At 48.0% G+C, this 17,823-nt stretch overlaps 1 protein-coding gene across 13 annotated transcripts in view; it reads left to right on the top strand.

The window, feature by feature from the left end:
• Positions 1-17,823, top strand: part of PITPNM2 (phosphatidylinositol transfer protein membrane associated 2) — a 139,970-nt gene that overhangs the window by 117,157 nt on the left and 4,990 nt on the right. For 7 of the 13 annotated variants that reach the window (XM_075770217.1, XM_075770210.1, XM_075770211.1 and 4 more), the window contains 9 exons: positions 335-505; positions 3,174-3,323; positions 8,403-8,567; positions 10,449-10,652; positions 12,454-12,602; positions 15,454-15,570; positions 16,328-16,444; positions 16,823-16,971; positions 17,674-17,823. In XM_075770217.1, the coding sequence (XP_075626332.1) occupies positions 335-505; positions 3,174-3,323; positions 8,403-8,567; positions 10,449-10,652; positions 12,454-12,602; positions 15,454-15,570; positions 16,328-16,444; positions 16,823-16,971; positions 17,674-17,823 (1,372 nt within the window). The remainder of the gene's footprint in view (positions 1-334; positions 506-3,173; positions 3,324-8,402; positions 8,568-10,448; positions 10,653-12,453; positions 12,603-15,453; positions 15,571-16,327; positions 16,445-16,822; positions 16,972-17,673) is intronic. The other 6 variants (XM_075770216.1, XM_075770219.1, XM_075770218.1 and 3 more) reach the window with 6 other exon arrangements.

Below are 17,823 nucleotides of genomic sequence, written 5' to 3'. Positions count from 1 at the left end.
CAAATCCAGTAATTTGATGAGACAAACTGGTAAAACCCAAACGTTTATATATAATATTTATTGCACCGTAAGGAGGCAGATCACTCTGTGCTCTAGCCAGTACTGATTATACAATTTATTTGCAATGTACTTCCAAATATTAAAAATACTGGGCAATTCTTGAGTCTATAAATATTGTAATAAATTGTTTCAATTGACTAAACTGGAAGATGAGGGAGATGATAAATTGCACTTTTTTCTAACCCAACGGTTTTCCTTTTTACAGACATATTTACAATAGTCTAACAGTTAACCTTTTGATACCTGAGGGTTTTTATTTTCTTCATCTTTTTAGTCTTTCAGCTCAGACCAGCTTGTCAGCAGGTCTATAACCTGTTCCACCCTGCAGACCCATCTGCTTCACGCCTCGAGCCTCTTCTGGAGAGGAAGTTCTACCTTTTGCCCCCCTTTAATATTCCCCGCTACCAGAGGTTCCCACTGGGTGATGGCAATTCTGCTGTTCTGGGTAAGTCACTTTGGATCCATAATAGCTGTCTAAAGGGTTATATCCATGCTTACATTAAATTATCAAAGCAATTGGGAATGACAAGAAAGAGAATTGGCCCTATAATGTTAGCTATATTCCCAATTTACTAGAAAAGTAGTTTTCTTCCAACAAAATCAGCGCCTTGTGACCCATATGCCCTTCATTTGTCACACAAAGGCCATCAGCAGCTGATAAACATGATGTGGTGACCTCTCTGTGAAGGTCTCTGTCTTAGACCCAAGCTGGTTCTTGTGAAACACGATTAACTTGGCTGAGTTGAGGACTTTGATGTTTGGAGAGCCAGTGAAGAGCGGAAGGAGCAGAGTCAACAGGGAGATAACGAGATGATTTACTTGGTTGCATCCTGTGCTTTTTCATGGGAAGGGCTACTGCAGATCAGGGGGCTGGTGACAGTGCCTTGCCACCTTGCCAATGAGACACTTTGTCTTCCTAGGATACCTAGGATTCCTCTGCCATCAGTGGCCTCTTCACTTGCTCTACCCCAATTGCAGCAGTAACGAAGTCTAAAATGGCTGTGTGCATGCCCGTTTGTCTTACCGGGTTGCATTTGAAACAACTGTGTCCTGACCATGCCCTGCCTCAGCTCCCATTACATCAGTGCTCTTGCAGTTGATCTAATAAAATAAGTTATATTTCCTACCATCTTCACCTCACTTCTGTGCCTAGACCCTCATGTCCGTTGCCATTTCAGTGCAGGCTCTCATTGCAAGGAGCTCTCAGGGAAGCTCACCGCTGTGCAGAACTAAATTTGACCTTTCTGCTTCACCTAAAGCTTTGGTTCCCTCCAGGGTCGGGGCTTTGGGGCAGGAAGAAAAATTGCACCGTAATTTTTCCCTTGTTAGAGGTTGTTAGTCAATGGCTACTTAAAGCCAACATTGCAACTAAGAGTCTCTGCTATAAAACTAGAGTTACAGCACACAAGAAATCACGCTGGCAAACCGGAGTAGAGTATCAAAGCCACCAGCTAGAAAGATTGGGATTTGGTGGTTGGTTTTTTCCCAAAGCTCTGGTAGCTTTCTGTTTGTTTCATATTTGAATTGTGCAGAACTAAATGAAGAGAAATACATATCTAGAGCTGAATAATTCTGGTGATACTCTGCATCACTTGTAAATTGAAAATGCAATGCAGTGGTCTCCTATGTATCTGTATCTTTAAAGATTGTATTGCAGTTGCTAAATCTGGACGTCTGATTTGTTAAATGGGCATAAACTAAACCCCATGTTTAATAAAGTGAAAAAAATACGTTCTGCAGGCCCCACTCACTTGTCAAATTTAGCAAAGATCTTGCAGCAACACTTTTTAAAAATGGATCCACCCACAATTACATTTGTACCCGGTCCAGTTACAGCAGCTCGGGGAATCTATAGCAACTTCAAAAGCAATTTGATTTTAGGGCATATTCTAGGCATCAGCTGCAAGTGCCTTCTTAAAAAAAACCCCATAAAACCTAAACATCTTACCTTCTTCCTCTTAAATACATTTCAAATTCCCTATTCTCACTGAAGCCGGAGGTAAAAGCCCCACTGACACGGAGCAACTTGCGTTCTGGTTGTCAGCCTGTGCAGCAGCAGGGATCTCTCTAGTTTGCTGTGCCTCCCTAGACCTTTGAGTTGGCTGTGTTGAGAGAGACACTTGCTACGTAGTGGAGAGGAGTTAAACAGCAATTAGCTCAACTATGAGAAGGGTAGAGTGATTTCAAAACCCTCTCCAGGTTTGAGGCTTGTTATGTGAAGAGATGCTGCTCTGCCATGATGAATAAAACTGACAAAAAAGCAGCTTTAAATTCTCTTCTCATGTAAGACAAAGCCTCTTCATTTGCTTATCATAAAGTAACAGGCTATTCCTTTCCATCAGAGTCAAAATTTGAGTCTTATGATTTACACATTACCCAGAAGGACTGTTCTAACCATGATTTGCAAAACTGCTCCTGAAGTTAGTGTGCACTGTAGGGCGCTCCAGAAAAGTTAATTGCTGCTATAATTAAGCTATATGATTTGGTGATCACGTAAAATTCAGGTGCTCAATTATAATTAGTTATGTACAAAACCTTCTGTAACACTGCTTGTGCATATCTCCTCGTGCAGATAGCTAGCTTATTTAAAGTCCACGATTCAGAAAGCCTCTTAGACTTTTTTTTTTTCCTTTTCCCATCTGTACTAAATGTTGGGTCCCTGTTTCATTACAACCAACTTGCGGAGTGAAATCAAATTCACATCCTTGCTTACTCCCGTGCTTTGCACTGTGTAGGCTGTGAGTCTGATTCAAGTAAAGCTCCCCTTAGAGTGTACTTTTTTTTCCACGTAGTAAAAGATTTCTCTGGATCTGCTGGGTATTTATGGATTTGGCTCATTGGAGAAGCTGGTTAAGAGGACTCCCTTTTCTTTTGTTGTTGAAATGCCATCGTTGTGCTCTCCTCTGCTACCAGTTAATCTCTCTGATGTGAGTCTCTTTGGAAAGTCACCCATGTTTTCGTTTCTTTTATTCTATTTGAAGGTTGTCCTTCCATTGAAGACTCATAGTTGAAGTGCTCAGTTGTAACTGTTTGTATGTTAACACTTTGTGGCCGCATGTCTGTTGTTCTTTGTCCTTCTGTTTTGTTTTGTTTTTTTCCCCATCTGCTTCTAGTTGAGACAATCCAGAACAATCCCATCCTCCTCATGGAAAGTAGCCCTCTGGGTGCTCTCCAGCACCAGGACAGCTTCATGGAAACAAGTATCCCCGTTCCCGTACTGAATTGGCAAGATGTTTCCAATAAAAGTGCTGGTTTTGCTGAGTGTGTGTAATCTACACTTTTGTATTGTCTGTTGTGTTGGGTACTTGGGGTGCTTTTTGGAGATCATACTGTTGCCTCCAGGAGTTGAAATCTTCATGCTGTGTCTCAGGCCGTGCCACATGAAATAACCGCTTGAGATCACCCTTGGGTTTACCCAGTCGGGGAGACCCAGCGTGCAAAGCACGAGTTGGGATTACAAACTGTCCCATTCCGGTGTCAATGCTGGAAGGGAAGGTTGCTGCCACGTCCTTGCTTTTTCTGTCTGTGGTGGCTGTGCTGCTGGAAAGAGGCTTTGGCAGAGCAAGACATAGTCCCTGGGTGGCCCTGCTCGTGCGGCACGCACCGTGCGCAGGACCCCCTGGGAATGGGTTGGTTGTCTGCAGCGTGTCTCTCCCCAGCAGTCAGCCACGCTGCACCGTGGCCAGAAGTCTAATTAATGTCTGTGTCAGAACAGATTTTGTCCCTTTGAGTGTTTCACGTTTGGACGCTCCTTGTGGCTCTGCTGAATACAGTGAATGAGGCTTTCAGACCCCAAGGTGGCTATACATGTTGGCTTTTTAAAATTAATTTCTCGACTTCTGCCTTAAAAGCAAAGTTTGATGCATTTGTTCTGCCTTATTTTCCATCATAAATGCTGCATGGCCTAATTTACTCTGGTTGTGGCTGGTGCTACATCTGCAGTTTTATTAAGATTTGACTTTTGTTTTAGTTTTTTCTTCCCCGTGTGTCTTATTTGCCCTTTCTCACCCCTTGTTCAGTGTTTTGCATTGAGAGCTTGGTTCTGCTGCCTTGGTTTTTAACAAGCTGACCCTTGCTGTTTATGAGCAGTCCCCATACGTTATGTGGTCATACAGGATGGCAACATTGCTGACTGTTCCAGATAGTCTTTCCCTTTGTCTTTTGAAGATGTAGATGATTTTTCGGTATGCAGTTGCCATGTTGCCTGTGCTGCGATGTTCTGTAACAAAGCAGAGGGAAAGGATCTGGTACTATTAATTAATCACTTTGGAGGTCACTGATGAAATGCTATTTAGCTGTCATCTGATATTTCCTGCTGTCAGGACAGAGCTTTTAGAAGCTTCTCTGCTCTTTACCTTGCGTGTCAAGAGCACAGTGTGGCCAAGTGGTGCTTGGTTTGACTGTAGCGAGTGCTGAATCCCAGTTCAGCCACTGGACTGTGGGAAATTTCCAGAATCATAAAAACTTAACGTACAACAGAAATCTACATTGCTCTTGATCTCAGGGTAGTGACTGCAGAGTGCCCAGTGCTGACCAGTGACTCCAGTGCAAGCAGGGTCTGGCCTGTGCTAAGCAGCTGGCTGGCTTTTCTATTTTTTTATTTTTATTGAACTTTACATATCTTTGATTGCTTTCAGTATTTCCCACTTCAGTGCCACAGCTCAGCCTGCAAATAGCACATATTGAAATCTGCCATTCGGATACCCCAAGGACTTAACTCAGTGCCAGCAGTACATTAGGAGGATGGCCCAGTGCCGCTCACTTAGTGGGAAACAATTAGTAAGAACATTGACAAACGAGTCCATAAATGAAAAGGCACAGCACTGAAATGAGTATTAAAGAACCATAGCTAGGCAAAAAAAAAAAAGTGATTTTGCTTCTTGTGTAACCTCTTCTGGAAGCGCAGTTCAATCTCAGTTCGTTGCACTGGCCCGACGTGTGCGTGCTGCAGTTTGAGCAGGTCCTTTGCTGGGAGAGAGGATGCTCAGAGCACTGCTCGAGCCAGCTGTCCTCTTCCTGAAGCTTCTTTGTTCTGATAAAGTCTGCCTTCAGACAGTACAAGGTAACTTCAGCCAGTGCAGTAAACCGGGGGCACCTCTGCCCTTACCTAGTGACCTAAATGAACAGCTAATCTTGATGAAAGTCCTGCTACTGCTGGTCTTGGTCCAGCCATCCAGCTTCCCCCTGGGCTTGAAGTGCTTGTCTGAAAAACCTCCCTGCCGTCGTCAGGACCTGAGCTGTGGCTGGGGATGCCACCTCTGCAATGCAGAAGACGTGGCCCTTCAGGAGCAGGAGCGGTTGCTGGTGCTGGGTGTCAGTCTGTGCTGGCGTGGCAGCATCTGCGATGTCCCACCCTGGTCACCGCACTCCCCAAGAAAGCCCCCTTGAAGTTTCAAAATTGCAAAAGTGGTGCTGCACAAGGGATTTGGTGCAAAGAATTCATGGAGTTTAGGAAATATGTTATTAGGGTTTTTTTTCTGTGAGTCAAGTCCCAGGGCTTCATCTGGAAGTTGCTGTCGCTGCAGCTTTAGAGTTGAGGAAGCTTGGCTGAAGGGGCAGTAATGCATAAAACAGGTTTTCTGTCCGCGTTTCCTGCCCTGCCTTTTCCTGGCCCTCGTTTTTCTTAGAAACTGCCCTTTTTTAGGGTGTGTAGCTTGGGAAAGGGAGAAACATGAGAGCAACCCAAGTGGGCTGGAGCATGGGGGTGAGCGCTGCTGTCGTCCAGCGCTTCATCCCCTGCAGAGCAGACTCCTGCCACCAACGCAGGCAATACCGAACAGTTCAGTAAGGCTAAAATGGTTTAGGCTCTTACAGGAGTGAAAATTACTCCCACGGCGACACTACCTAGGATGGTGTTGGAAGGGCCGTTGAGGTTGGGTTTTTTGCTTCAGACTTATTGTATTCAAAAATCCCCAGTCAGGCCCAGGAAAGCGACACTGACTAAAAAGAGCAAACCCAAAATACCACTGTTTCTTCCTTTACTCTCTTTCCACTTTCTGGATTCTTGAAGAAGGAGATAAAATTGAGGCAGAGCTAAGCGTAGACACGCTAAGGGAGCCGGAGCCATGATCAACCCAGGCAGCATCACATTTGGCCCAGCCTTTTCTCCTGAGTGGCATTGCTGTAATGCTCTTTAGCGTGTCTTCCAGCTGCTTCCTAATTCAAGCCACAGATGTTTTTTTATATTTAAGGGAGAGGAAGAAGTTCAGGCTTCACTGGTAGGTATTAGTTAAATCTGGACCTGGCATTTTTCCTAGTGCAGACAAAGCCAATCCTCTCGTTGCATCTGACCAAGTTCAGGGAAGCTGATGGTCATCATCATGTTGGGGCACCCGTTTGATGTGACACAAGGGCATAATTGCAGAAGGATCGCGCAATCTGTATAAGCAAGGGAAAGGAGAGGAAGGGGCAACCAGGGAAGAGAGGAGAGGGTTGTCCCAGGGCATGCAGTGATGGGAACGAGACCCTTTTTACCCTTGAGACCTTTGTGGGGTTGAACGCAGCCAGCTCCTGGCTTGGCTCATATTCTCCAAGTGCAGCCTCCGCTTGAATTTTCTCCTCTTGTTTGTGCTGGTGGTTTCTGCAGTACTAAAGCCGTGCTGGCCCAGTGGGGCTGGCTGGGTTGCGGATACTGGTAGCAGCCTTGACAGCCAGCAGCTCAAGGCAAGGTGAAAAAAGGAGGAAAGTGGTGAGAAAGTGATGCTGGTAATGGCCTTTCAGGCACAACGTGGGCAGTGTGTGCAGCTCATCATCAGGTCAGGCTCCCGCTAAGGCTCAGATCTTGCAGTCCATGAAGCTTTTACACAAAGCAGCTTGTGGCCTGATTTTCCCTGCAGAGAACAGAACTCTTTTCCCAACACTTAGCTACACATTTTCTGCTTCATACGTTCCCTTTCCCTACGCTGCAGCAGGATTTGTGTGGGCGCAGACACTGCTGCTGCGAACTGAGGGATTGGAGGAAGTAAATCAGTAGCCCCAAGCAAAAAAGAGCGTTATTAAAATAAACCAGTTGCCAAAACAATGCCCCGTGTCAACCGCATAGTGGGATCAAATCCAAGGATATCTAAACTGGCTGAAATAAGTGGAGGATGTTGGTGTGTGGGAGCAATGTGCTCGCGTTCCCTGTGGCATCTGCGGCCCGGCTGGGTGCAAACCTGTGCCGTGTCTGATACCTGGGGATAAAGTTCAGATGCTGCTGCTCAGGTACAGCAGAGGTGGGCAATGTTAAAATGCTAGTAAGTGGCTTTGCTTTTGCACCTTAGTGTCGTACCGGTGCTGCCTGCTGTGAAGTCCTTGGTATTGGCATTACAAATCCTCTGCAGTGCAGATCTTGGGATATCCCACAGACACTTAATTCGGCCTCGTAGCATCCACAGAGGGGTTGTGTGTTCCCACCGCTGTTAGAGGGAGAAAACTGAAATGCAGAGATTTCTGTCGTGACTTTCAGCATCTCTCGGTTTGCCAGTCCTGCACGTATTAGGTCCATTTCCCTCCAATACGTGTATAAGGTCCATGTGAGCATGACTTTAAATCCTCCTTTTCTGTATTTATGTACTAAAGGGTTAGGCCACACTTGGTAAACCTCAGGTTGGGATCTAAAAATCCAGACTTTGCACGTTGTACAAAAGAAGCTCTGTTTTCACAGAGACTGAGCGCTCCCTGATCTGCCAACACCGATTGGAGATGTAAGTGCTCGGCACCAGACTCCTTTCTTTCAATAGCCCTTACTTTAACGAGTGTTGGCTGTATCCATTAGCAATAAAATACAAGTTCAAATTTAGTCCCTGCCAGGCATGAAAAGGTTTTCTTGGGTTGTTTTTTTTTTAAGGGTTTTGGGTTTTTTTTTTGCACTAATGCTTCCATCTTGGAGATGTTCATTTAAGTCTAAATGTTTCAAGAAAACAAATAGCCCCTTTCTAAGGTTGTTTTTTGTTGTTCTCCTTACCTGGGTTATTTTGTCTTGATGTGAATATATGAAGTTGCGTATATTCACATCTGTATGTATGACACATGCTTCTGTTATCGCTGCTTGAATAAGTCTGCCTGGATTTTTCTTTGGGGTTTTGGATTTGTTTTTTGAGCTGCTTATTTTGCTTCTCTCAATCAAAGACTGCTCCTCCAGCCACATGTCTCTCTGCCTGCTGTGGTGTTTGCTTTCTTTTCAAACCAGAGCTCCGATGAAATGCTGTGGGTTTTTGGTTTGGTGTATTTTTCATTCCAATCAGTTCTGAAAGATTTTTGCGCCTACCAGCCTTGTTTGCCTCCTTCCTCCCCTCGAGTTCATCTTGCCCAGCCTCTGTCTGTTGGTCTAATATTTTGATTTCCCTGTTTCAACTTTGTAGCAGATGTTGTTCAGTCTCATGGTGCCGTCTTCATGGAAAGCGCGTCCCTGTCCACCCCCATTTCAGCCCCTCAGTTCAGGGGCTTCCGGAGAGCCAGTGAGATCAGCATTGCCAGCCAGGTCTCAGGAATGGCAGACAGTTACACTGCTTCCAACATAGCCAACAGTAAGTGTTTCACCCCCTCCGAGACTACCGCTCGCTGCCGCACTGCTCTCAGCGCCACGCAGAGCCACGCAGCTTCTGTCCGTCTGTCTGGGGTTATGCTTTCCCTTTATAACAAAAAGTTGGAATTTTTCCGCCTTTGCCCGGTTTTGTCGTAGTCAGCGCCGCGTGTTATCGTATCCCCTGGAGGAACAGATGATATATGCGATTATAATACAGGGGCCATCGCTGTGTTATGCATGTTGGACCGTGCTGTGATAAATTGTTCAAAAAAAAAATAACATTGATAACTCTGAGCACCATTTGGCCGCTGTGCGTGGTGAGGGTTAATCCAAAGGGATGTTTCTACGCTGCCGTTGATAAGTCGTGCAGAACTGGTAGGGATCGGCACTGCCAGATCGATAATGCAGGATGTGGCGTGTGGCTTGATGTAGGTCACTTAAATGTAGCCCACAAAAATGGGGATGAGTAAGCCCCTCTGTAATGCTGAAAGGGAAGAACAGGTTTGAGTTATTTATTACTTTGCATTAGAAAGTCAGCTCTTCTGTAGCCTGCAGGGCAGCTCAGAGAGTTAGCCAGTTATGACCCGTATCCCAGAGCCGAATGAGGAATAAAGATTTTTTTTATTTGTTGTTTTTTTATTTGTTTTTTTCCCCAAGACCTGTATAACTTCCCAGCTAATACAGTGGAGAACAACGGCCTTTGTTAATGGTTTGGCCCCTTCTTAACAGTCTGTGTCCTCAGGAACCTCTGATAACTCAGACCAAAAAAGACGGAAAACCAAACAAATAAAAAAAACCAAACAAAAAAAAACCCCAAAACCAAACACACACACCAAAAACCCCTTCAGCCCAAACTCTTGTCCCAGAAGGTGGCAGAAATTTAGAAATACTCCATTCCTGGCATGTTAGACTACCGGGCTATGAACACTCGCTTCATAATTAATTGCTGAGGTTAATAGCGCTCCCTGAGGCAAGTGTTAGTTGCTGAAGGTCTGTGGGCGCCGATCAGGGGCTGCCGTAACTTCTTGCCCTGTTTGAGGCAACGCTCGGCAGCAGGAATAAACCACCTGCGCTCCGACAAACGAGGTTTTCTTTCCCAAAGCACATCCGAGAGCTGATGCCGCGCTCCCCGTGTATCTTTGTCCCTGTAAGACATCTTGCCAAGCGCTTGCTAAATGTGAATCTGCTTGGGAAGAAGGCTCCTGGGGGAGAAGGTGTTTGTTTTGTGCTGGTTTCACGCCCATGGAGAGCTGCCGCGTTCGGCTGGCCGGGAGGGGAAGCGGGGGGTGTTCGGCGTTCGTTACGAAGTGTTTACGCCAGGGTGATGCCTGAAGGCCCACGTGATGCAACGGAGGGATCCTGCCTCTGCGAACTGACAGCAGGCTGCCTCTCTTTGCTTTCCCCGCACTCTCCCCAGGTTTTTTTTTTTTTTAGCTTCTGGTTTGTGTGATTTATTCCTCCACGCACTTCGCAGCCATCAAAACCTGTTTCTGAGATCGGAGAGGAAGAGTCTGGCCCGGCGCAGGCTGACCCGGTGTGCAGCCTGCCCCAAGGGCTGTTGCAGCCCCTTCATTCGCCTCCGTGGTGCCGACACGTCCTCTGGGCCCTGGCTCTGGCTTTGCAGCTCTTGCACTTGACCTCATTAGCGCGGTGGTGATGTGAAGCTGCGGAGCTGAGGGGTTGGATGTGGTCCGTGCTTATCCCGCAGGGAGAGCCGGAGGAAGTCCAGAGGTGCCCTGCGAAACCACCTGCCCTCCCTGGGGCGCAGTTTCCCTTGCACTGGGAATTTCTGGAGAATGAAACCAGTGTTGCCTGTGGCATGTGTGTGCCATAATAATGTGTGATTTCTGCTTTTTTTATAAAATTTTATTTTTCCTTTTAGAAACCAAACACCACCTTAATCATTGCAGAGGGTTTAGCCTTCTGTCCCAACTTGCCCTCCCTCACAAATCCCCTACCCAAACCTCGTCCAAGAGACGTAGGCAGCATAAACATGAAATCCCTTCGAAGGGAAGAAAGCTCAAAGGGCCATGGAGTCAGGCTGCAGACTGTGCTCTTCGGATACCCGACCTGGACATCAAGACAGGTATTCTGGAGAGATCTACTCTGCTCGACCTCCTCTCATTTGATATTCACAGAACTTCACAACAAGTCTATGCGCTTTCACTGAGGCACTTGCAATTTCTGGTTGCATTTTAACAAGTATTTCTCTCACCTTGCTACAAAGATCAATCAATCACAGCTAACAACTTGGCAAGAGCAGGAGTTCTTCTGGGCAGAGCTGTGGGGACAATGTTTCTGCCCTCACCACTGTCTTTTGAGCATGGAAGAGTAAATCCTGTCTGCTCCCTACAAAGAATCTGAAATTACCCAAGCTGGGGACTTGCATGAGAAATGAAAGGTTGGGACATGACCAGGAGCTGCCAGTTTGGAAGACAGGGAGTCAGAAATGGCTGCAAGGAGGTGCCTGTGTGCTCTGGAAAAGCCTTGTTGATCCATCAACACCCTCCTCCTCCTACCCATGGCTCTTCAGAAAAGCAAGGGCCGTTAGGACGAGGGTGGCCTGGGCACTCAGCACAGCCAGGGCTGGGCCGTAGGGATGTGCCGATGCCATGACCCTCTGCGCGTTGCTGTGGTGGGAGCTTTGTGGTCTCTGAAAGGAGCTGGTGGGTCCATTTTTTTTCAGTTCAGCATCAGTGCTCATCACCAGCTAGATTTCCCTTAACAAGGGGTTTGTTGGATCGGACCTTGTACCTGGCAGCTTTCCTGGAAGTCTGTAAAAAAGGAACATTGTCACAGAGAAAAACCAAGCTTGAGAAAGCCTGTGTCAGAGCCCCAGCTTGCAACCTGCATGCAAACACAGCTCCTCCTGTTGCTCTCTTGATCTGATCCGTCTTCTCTTTCCACGGCTGCTTTTCCAGGCTGGAGCACACAGAGGTTGAGGCTGGAAAGCAGCCCACGCCTTTGGGGTCTGAGGCTTTGGGCTGAAACGTGCTCATTGCTAGGGAGTCGGAAAGGATGTGTGTGTGGGCAGAGTTCAGGGCAGCGTTGAAGTGTGGTGGTGTCTCATGGGTGAACGGTGGCTGTTGGTTACTTGTGTGCAAGTTGTTGACTCCCCAAGGGAGAAGGTCTTCTGCATTGTCTGTAACCTTGCCCACCCAAAATCCCAGTGTATTTTTCAGTCCCCCACGCAGTGACATCCCTGCACTCCCAGACATTTTCTGGTTGGCTGCTGCAGAGGCTGTGCTCCCAGGGAAGCTCAACTGGATGTCTCTGTTGCCTGCAATGTGGTAGCCCAGGAGGGCAACCAGGACTGCCAATCTTAGCGGCACGTGCCATGCATTCTGCCTTGTGGTGCCTTTTAGCATCTCATGTGAGCTCCCAGTATTCAGATCCTCTTCTAGTGTGGTCAATATCTGGGTGCTAAAGAGTCTTTTGTTCATTGGTGGAAGCTAAAGGAGTTGGAAGTGGGGCCAGAGATGGCCTGAGCGTGTACTGTGGTGGGCAGAGCACACACATCCTTCCTCCCACAGCTCCGGGGAGATGCATTTCTGTTTTACATTTTGGCACGTGGATTCCCAGGCTTATTGCACATGAGCCTTGGACCCCTTCCCCAGGGTCTGGACTAATGGCCAATTAATACCTGCCCTCTAGTGCCTTCCTATTTGCTTAAATAAAGCAGAGCTCAAGTGGTGATGCCACTGTGTTCCTCCCTTGGGTTGAGCAGACACTGAGACCTGGGTCAGTTGTTCCCTCTTAGCAGTGTGACCAGCCAGGGAGCAACTTCCCGGCATACCTGGAGCAAGGAGCCAGAGCCTCAAAATACCGTTTGTGACCGAGACCGCGCATGCGTATGAACCCCTTTTGAACGAGTCTCTTGCTTCTAGTTGCTGCCAAGTGGTGGGGAACCAAAAGGATCGACTACGCTCTCTACTGTCCTGACGCTCTGACGGCTTTCCCAACGGTCGCCTTGCCGCACCTCTTCCACGCAAGCTACTGGGAGTCCACAGATGTCGTCTCCTTCCTGCTGAGACAGGTACAATCATATTCCCTCCCCTGATCTCCCTTGGGTCCTCTTTCTGCTGAAAAATATTTTTGGCTCTTTGGTTTTTTCCGCTGCACCTTCCATAACTCTTGTTGACATGTAGAGAAGAAAAAATACCTTTTGCCACTGCAGATCCATCTTCTTCCCTTTCTTTCTGTTCCTCACCTGTGTTGTTAGTGGAGCTGCACCCATGCAAACTCCTCGGACGTGTGCTGTCACACCTGGTTAGTTTGGGTCTGGGTTTTATCATCGGAGCAGGTTTCAGATGGGCTCGCCAAAGAGCCATGGAATGAACCCAGGGTCATTTCCTGTCAGGTCCCAGTGGCAAGTGTCAGTGGCACTTGTTTGTTGAATTGAGCTGTTCTCTGTATGTGTGAGTTTGGATCTCTAGTCTGAAACTTAAAGGAGACTTCTTGACGTACCAATAAAAATAGCACCAAATACAATAAAACCAAAGGAGAAGTTTTGTATGAATTTGATGTGCGTTGATAGACAGGGTTGGGTTCTCCATTTTGGCTTTCTGAGTTACTGTGGTCTTCTCTAGGAACTCAGATCATCATCACTGCATTGGGATTTAGCCTTCGTTCCTCCAGTACAAAGCAGTTCTCCTGGGGCTAGGTAAATGGGGATTGCTGGTGGCTGGAGTCAGACACCTCCGACTCTATCGACCTACATTTGACCTGAGATTTAAATTTACTGTTTAAAATGTGTTTTTCCTCAAATAAATATTTTTTCCTCCAGTTCTTTGGGGATGAGAGAGAGTTACTTGTCTTACAAAGTATTAACCCCCCAAGGAATGGTACTTAGAGCATGGAATTGGAAAAAACAAAACTAAAAGCAACTTTGTGGATTGTGTTGCCCACTATGGCACTTGGGTTTGCTTTGTGTTAGCTCAGCTGTTAAGCTGTCCCCACTCTCTTCTCTGCAGCTCTCAATTATTTATGATTCTGTTGGCAAACTTTCTTTCAGCGCTATCTTCCAAATAGCGTGGGAACTATAAACAGCAGAGATGTCAGTGCTGGTGGCAACTGAGCGGTAGCGATAATCCGGTGAGACTCTTTCTTCCTGGGCTGTATCTAGCCCAGCGAGACATCTCAGTGCTTGCACACACCTTGCTGGATCCGCTGCTGTGAAACCCCAGCCCTGCATCGATCTCAGCCTAACGGGGCTGAAGAGAGAGAGAGACAGACCCATAATTGTGCATGAGTGGGAACAGTCACGACAGTCTTGTACACAAAATGCTCCGCTCAAGGAATAGCCAATTACTCAGAATTCAGCCCGAACCTGGGTCTTTAGCACAGCATGGTGCTTCGTATCTTACGGCTTGAGGTACTGCTCCATCCATTCAAAGCCTGGCGGTGGCTGCCTCGGTCGTCTGGCACCCCCCTTCCCCATTGCCTGTCTCTACTTACTCGTCTCTGCCTTGAGACCGGGGTTTTTCTCATTCCCTCTCTTCTTGCTGTCCTCCCAGAGCACTGCGCCGCTTCTTCCCCTAATAAGGACTTGTTTCAAATTGCCTTTGAAAGTAATCTCTGGACAAAACGTTAAAAGTAAGCTGTTGAATAGTTTTAGCCTCCAAAGATTAAATCTTGTTAAAACAAGCCCAAATAGGACTGGAAATAGATTCTTGATTTAAATAATTTTCAGTAAAACTTGTTATTTTGTTTACCCTGGATTTCCCTGAACTCCCTCCCCTGCAAGCTCATCCATCCTCCCTGGGGTGCTTTTTCCATTTCCCTGGAAGAAAACCAGCTTCAGCTCTGCAAAGCGAGCTGGCCTGTGTCAGACCGCTACAGCCTGGGCCAGCTGGAGAGCTGCTGGCCACACAAAGTATGTTCAAGACCTTGTAAAAGAGCCTGCTTTGGGAGCCTCCTTAATTTTTTGGAAGGACAGGGTCACTAAGGACAAGTCCTGATTTCAGAGTTCTCCGTGCAGAGTCACCTCCCAGTCTTAGAGCAGTCTTTGAGATGTCCCCTCGCCTTTGGGGTCTGTGGTGTTATTCTTCCCTCTCCCTTCTAGAGCTTAAGAGCAATCTAGGTAGGATCTAATCCTGCTTTTCCATCCCTGCCTGAACCCTGGCGACAGGCAGGAATTGCTCCCAAAGGCTGGTGGGCATCACCTTGCCCCTCTGATCACACTCTGGTGCGGTGACATCCCACCAGCATGATGTCCTTGAGCTCTGTCAGCCTTGGAGATGAGGTCAGCATGGACAGACACCCTGGGCTCTGCCTCGTGCGTGGCCGAGCCGGACCCCTGCGTTCCTCCACTGGGGACAAATCAATGGTTTTGTCTCCTTTCAAAATGAGAGGAGCAAAAGCCGTGGGACAGGAGCAGTCCAAACTGTGTTTAAATGGAAATAAGAAACGAGCTGAAGGAACGGCACCTGTCAGCAGGAGGCTGCTCACAGCAGCCAGCGCTAGATCTGTTGTGGGAACGGCAGAAAACGTGCGCTTCAAGGAGACGAGTCCCTCGCAAACCATGGGAAGAGACTAATGAACGCCCTGAGGAAGGGCAGATATCTGTGCAGAGCTTGTCCTGCTGTGTTTGAGTCAGTTTTGTATCTCCTGACAATGTAAATAACCTGCATCCAAGCCAGGATTAAGTCAGCACTGGCCGCAGGCTTTACTAGTTCAGAAGAGACCACTTGTCCTTGCAGTTAAGGGAGCAGCCTGTAAAACCTGCAAGCTGACAAGCCAAACGCCCGGCAGGCAAACCCAGGCCATCTCTGTCCAGGCGTTGTCCTTACTCAGCGCTGGCTCGGGAGATGCAGAACAGTGCGGGGAGGAGGAGGGGGGTCACTGCGCCAGTGGCTGACGCCTTCACAGGATCTGTCCTCCCGCAGGTGATGAGGCACGAGAACTCGAGCGTTTTGGAGCTGGATGGGAAGGAGGTGTCTGTCTTCACCCCCTCCAAGCCCCGCGAGAAGTGGCTCCGCAAGAGGACTCACGTGAAGCTCCGGGTAAGGGTGGGTTTGGGGCTGCTTCCATGGCGGGAGGGAGTGCTGTCGTGTGGAGGGGGTTCAATTTGGGCTGTAAGAATGGCACTGAAGGCGGCCAGCATGGGCACGGCTGTGTCTGTCCACGGCAGAGCAGAGGATCACATTGCACTGCTGGTATTTATTAGTGATTATATCTTACCCATGTAGTTGTGTAAGAGTGATGTGAAAGATCTGTATCAGCAAGGTTTCCTCTTGGCCTTGAGTCTATGGAGAACACAGAAAGCATTGGCTGTGGGTCAGGGAGAGGGACCGAATGTATTTCAAAGTCCAACAACGCAAGTTCTCTGCTCGGTAAATGCCCTTCGCTCCCAGGAAATGTCTCTGATTCCCAAAAGAGGGTAATTCTCTGCTAGACCTGAAACAATGTCAGCAAATTTCTCTGGCAGCTGTGCGTATTGCCTCTTAAATCCAAAGTGTAAGAGTTAATAGACAGTATCTGAATTACGTGTTCAAACTGCCATTTAAATTGGCTCTTCAGCCATGTGTGCCCGAATCCACCATCAATGCGGGGCACAGAGTCTCACCTCTGCCGCAGGTCAAATGCTTCTCCAAAGCTGAGAGCTGCGGGTGGAGTGGAGGGGGGGAATGGCGCAGAGAAACCCACGCTCCAATTTGTCTGGTTGTATTTGGCTTTCCCCTGCGAGGCTGTCCATCGCCGCAAACTTTTTTCTTTCTTTTTTGATTTTTTTTTGCCCTTTCCCTCTTGACTTTTGTGCAGAACGTCACAGCCAACCACAGGATAAACGACACCATTGCCAATGAAGATGGGCCCCAGACCTTAACTGGAAGGTTTATGTACGGTCCGTTAGATATGGTGACACTCACAGGAGAAAAGGTACTGTCTGCTGTGGGGGTTGCGCAGGCATGGGGTGAAAAGTGTGGGGGACAGGGACAGAGGCTCGGTGCTCCCTTGGTCCCTGATGGGGTTTGCTACCTTTGCATCTTGGCCAGGTTCCCCTGCTCAGACTTGTGTGGTTCCTCCAACCAGGAACATCCTTCATTGCGGAGGTCTTCACCTCCGAGGCCAGGTTTCATTCCAGCGTCCCAATGTTTGGGTGCTTCTCAGCTCAGATCTGTGAAGTGCAGAGGGTGGAAGCAGGACCCAGCCCTGCTGCCATCCAAAGGGGCTTTGGTGGAAGGTCCTCACGCTTGGCCTGTTCTACTCATCTCTGTCTCTAATGCTGTTGTTGACTGAGCCTCGCTGTCTTCCCAGGTGGACATTCACATCATGACCCAGCCACCGTCAGGAGAGTGGGTTTATTTTGACACAGAGATCAGCAACAGCAGTGGCAGGATTTCTTATGTCATCCCTGAGAACCGGCGCCTGGGCATTGGCGTGTACCCCGTGAAGATGGTGGTCAGGTGAGGTACCTTGGGGTGCTGGGGCTTAGTTTGCAAGAGGAGCAGAGGTGGAATTTGATGACTGGAGAATATGGTCCCTCATTGCGGGGCAGCTCTGTTGGGTGGGTTCAGGGCCTGGTTTGCCAGCAAGAGAGGGACAAAACCATTTGTGCTCTGCAGCTGTAAGAGGAAGATCTGGGTTTTATTCTGACTCCTACATCATCAACAGGATGGTCATTGAGCTCCCGTTGCAGGAGCAGATCTTCTGCACCACAGGCACATGGCCTCGCGGTCATCTGCAAAACTGCACAATTGAGCATATTTTGAAGACCATAAACTTGTCCTTGAGGGACAGAGCTTTGTACTCATGATAATTCAGAGCCCAGAGGCTCTAGCTCAGCTCCAGTTGCTGGTGCTGAGCTCTGGAAAGGGGAGGAGAGGAGTATCTTCTCAGTGGTGAACCCAGCAATGGTTTTCTGGGAGAATTTTTTTTTTTTTGAGTCACTGATGTCAGAGCTCCGGAGTACTATTACCAGCCCCGCTTTAACACAGCTGCCTTCATGCAGTGGCTGTCACTGCTGTAGCTGAGGGTGGCATCGCTGTTAGAGCCTTTGGGCTGGATTTGGGCGCTGCTTTGGGCTTGTGATGCGCTGCAGGACTCGGTGATACCTTCTGAAAGAACCTCTGTATCTTGATGCCTATAAATACCTGCGTCCCTTTCAGGGGCGACCACACATACGCAGACAGCTACATCACGGTCCTGCCGAAGGGGACGGAGTTTGTGGTGTTCAGCATCGACGGCTCCTTTGCAGCCAGCGTATCCATCATGGGCAGTGACCCCAAAGTCCGCGCCGGAGCGGTCGATGTTGTAAG

This window comes from Balearica regulorum, chromosome 17 (assembly GCF_011004875.1).
Source record: "Balearica regulorum gibbericeps isolate bBalReg1 chromosome 17, bBalReg1.pri, whole genome shotgun sequence".
In the NCBI taxonomy this organism is placed as follows: Eukaryota; Metazoa; Chordata; class Aves; order Gruiformes; family Gruidae; genus Balearica; species Balearica regulorum.
Note: the sequence above shows the minus strand (reverse complement) of the source record. Positions and strands in the feature narration are given on the sequence as shown.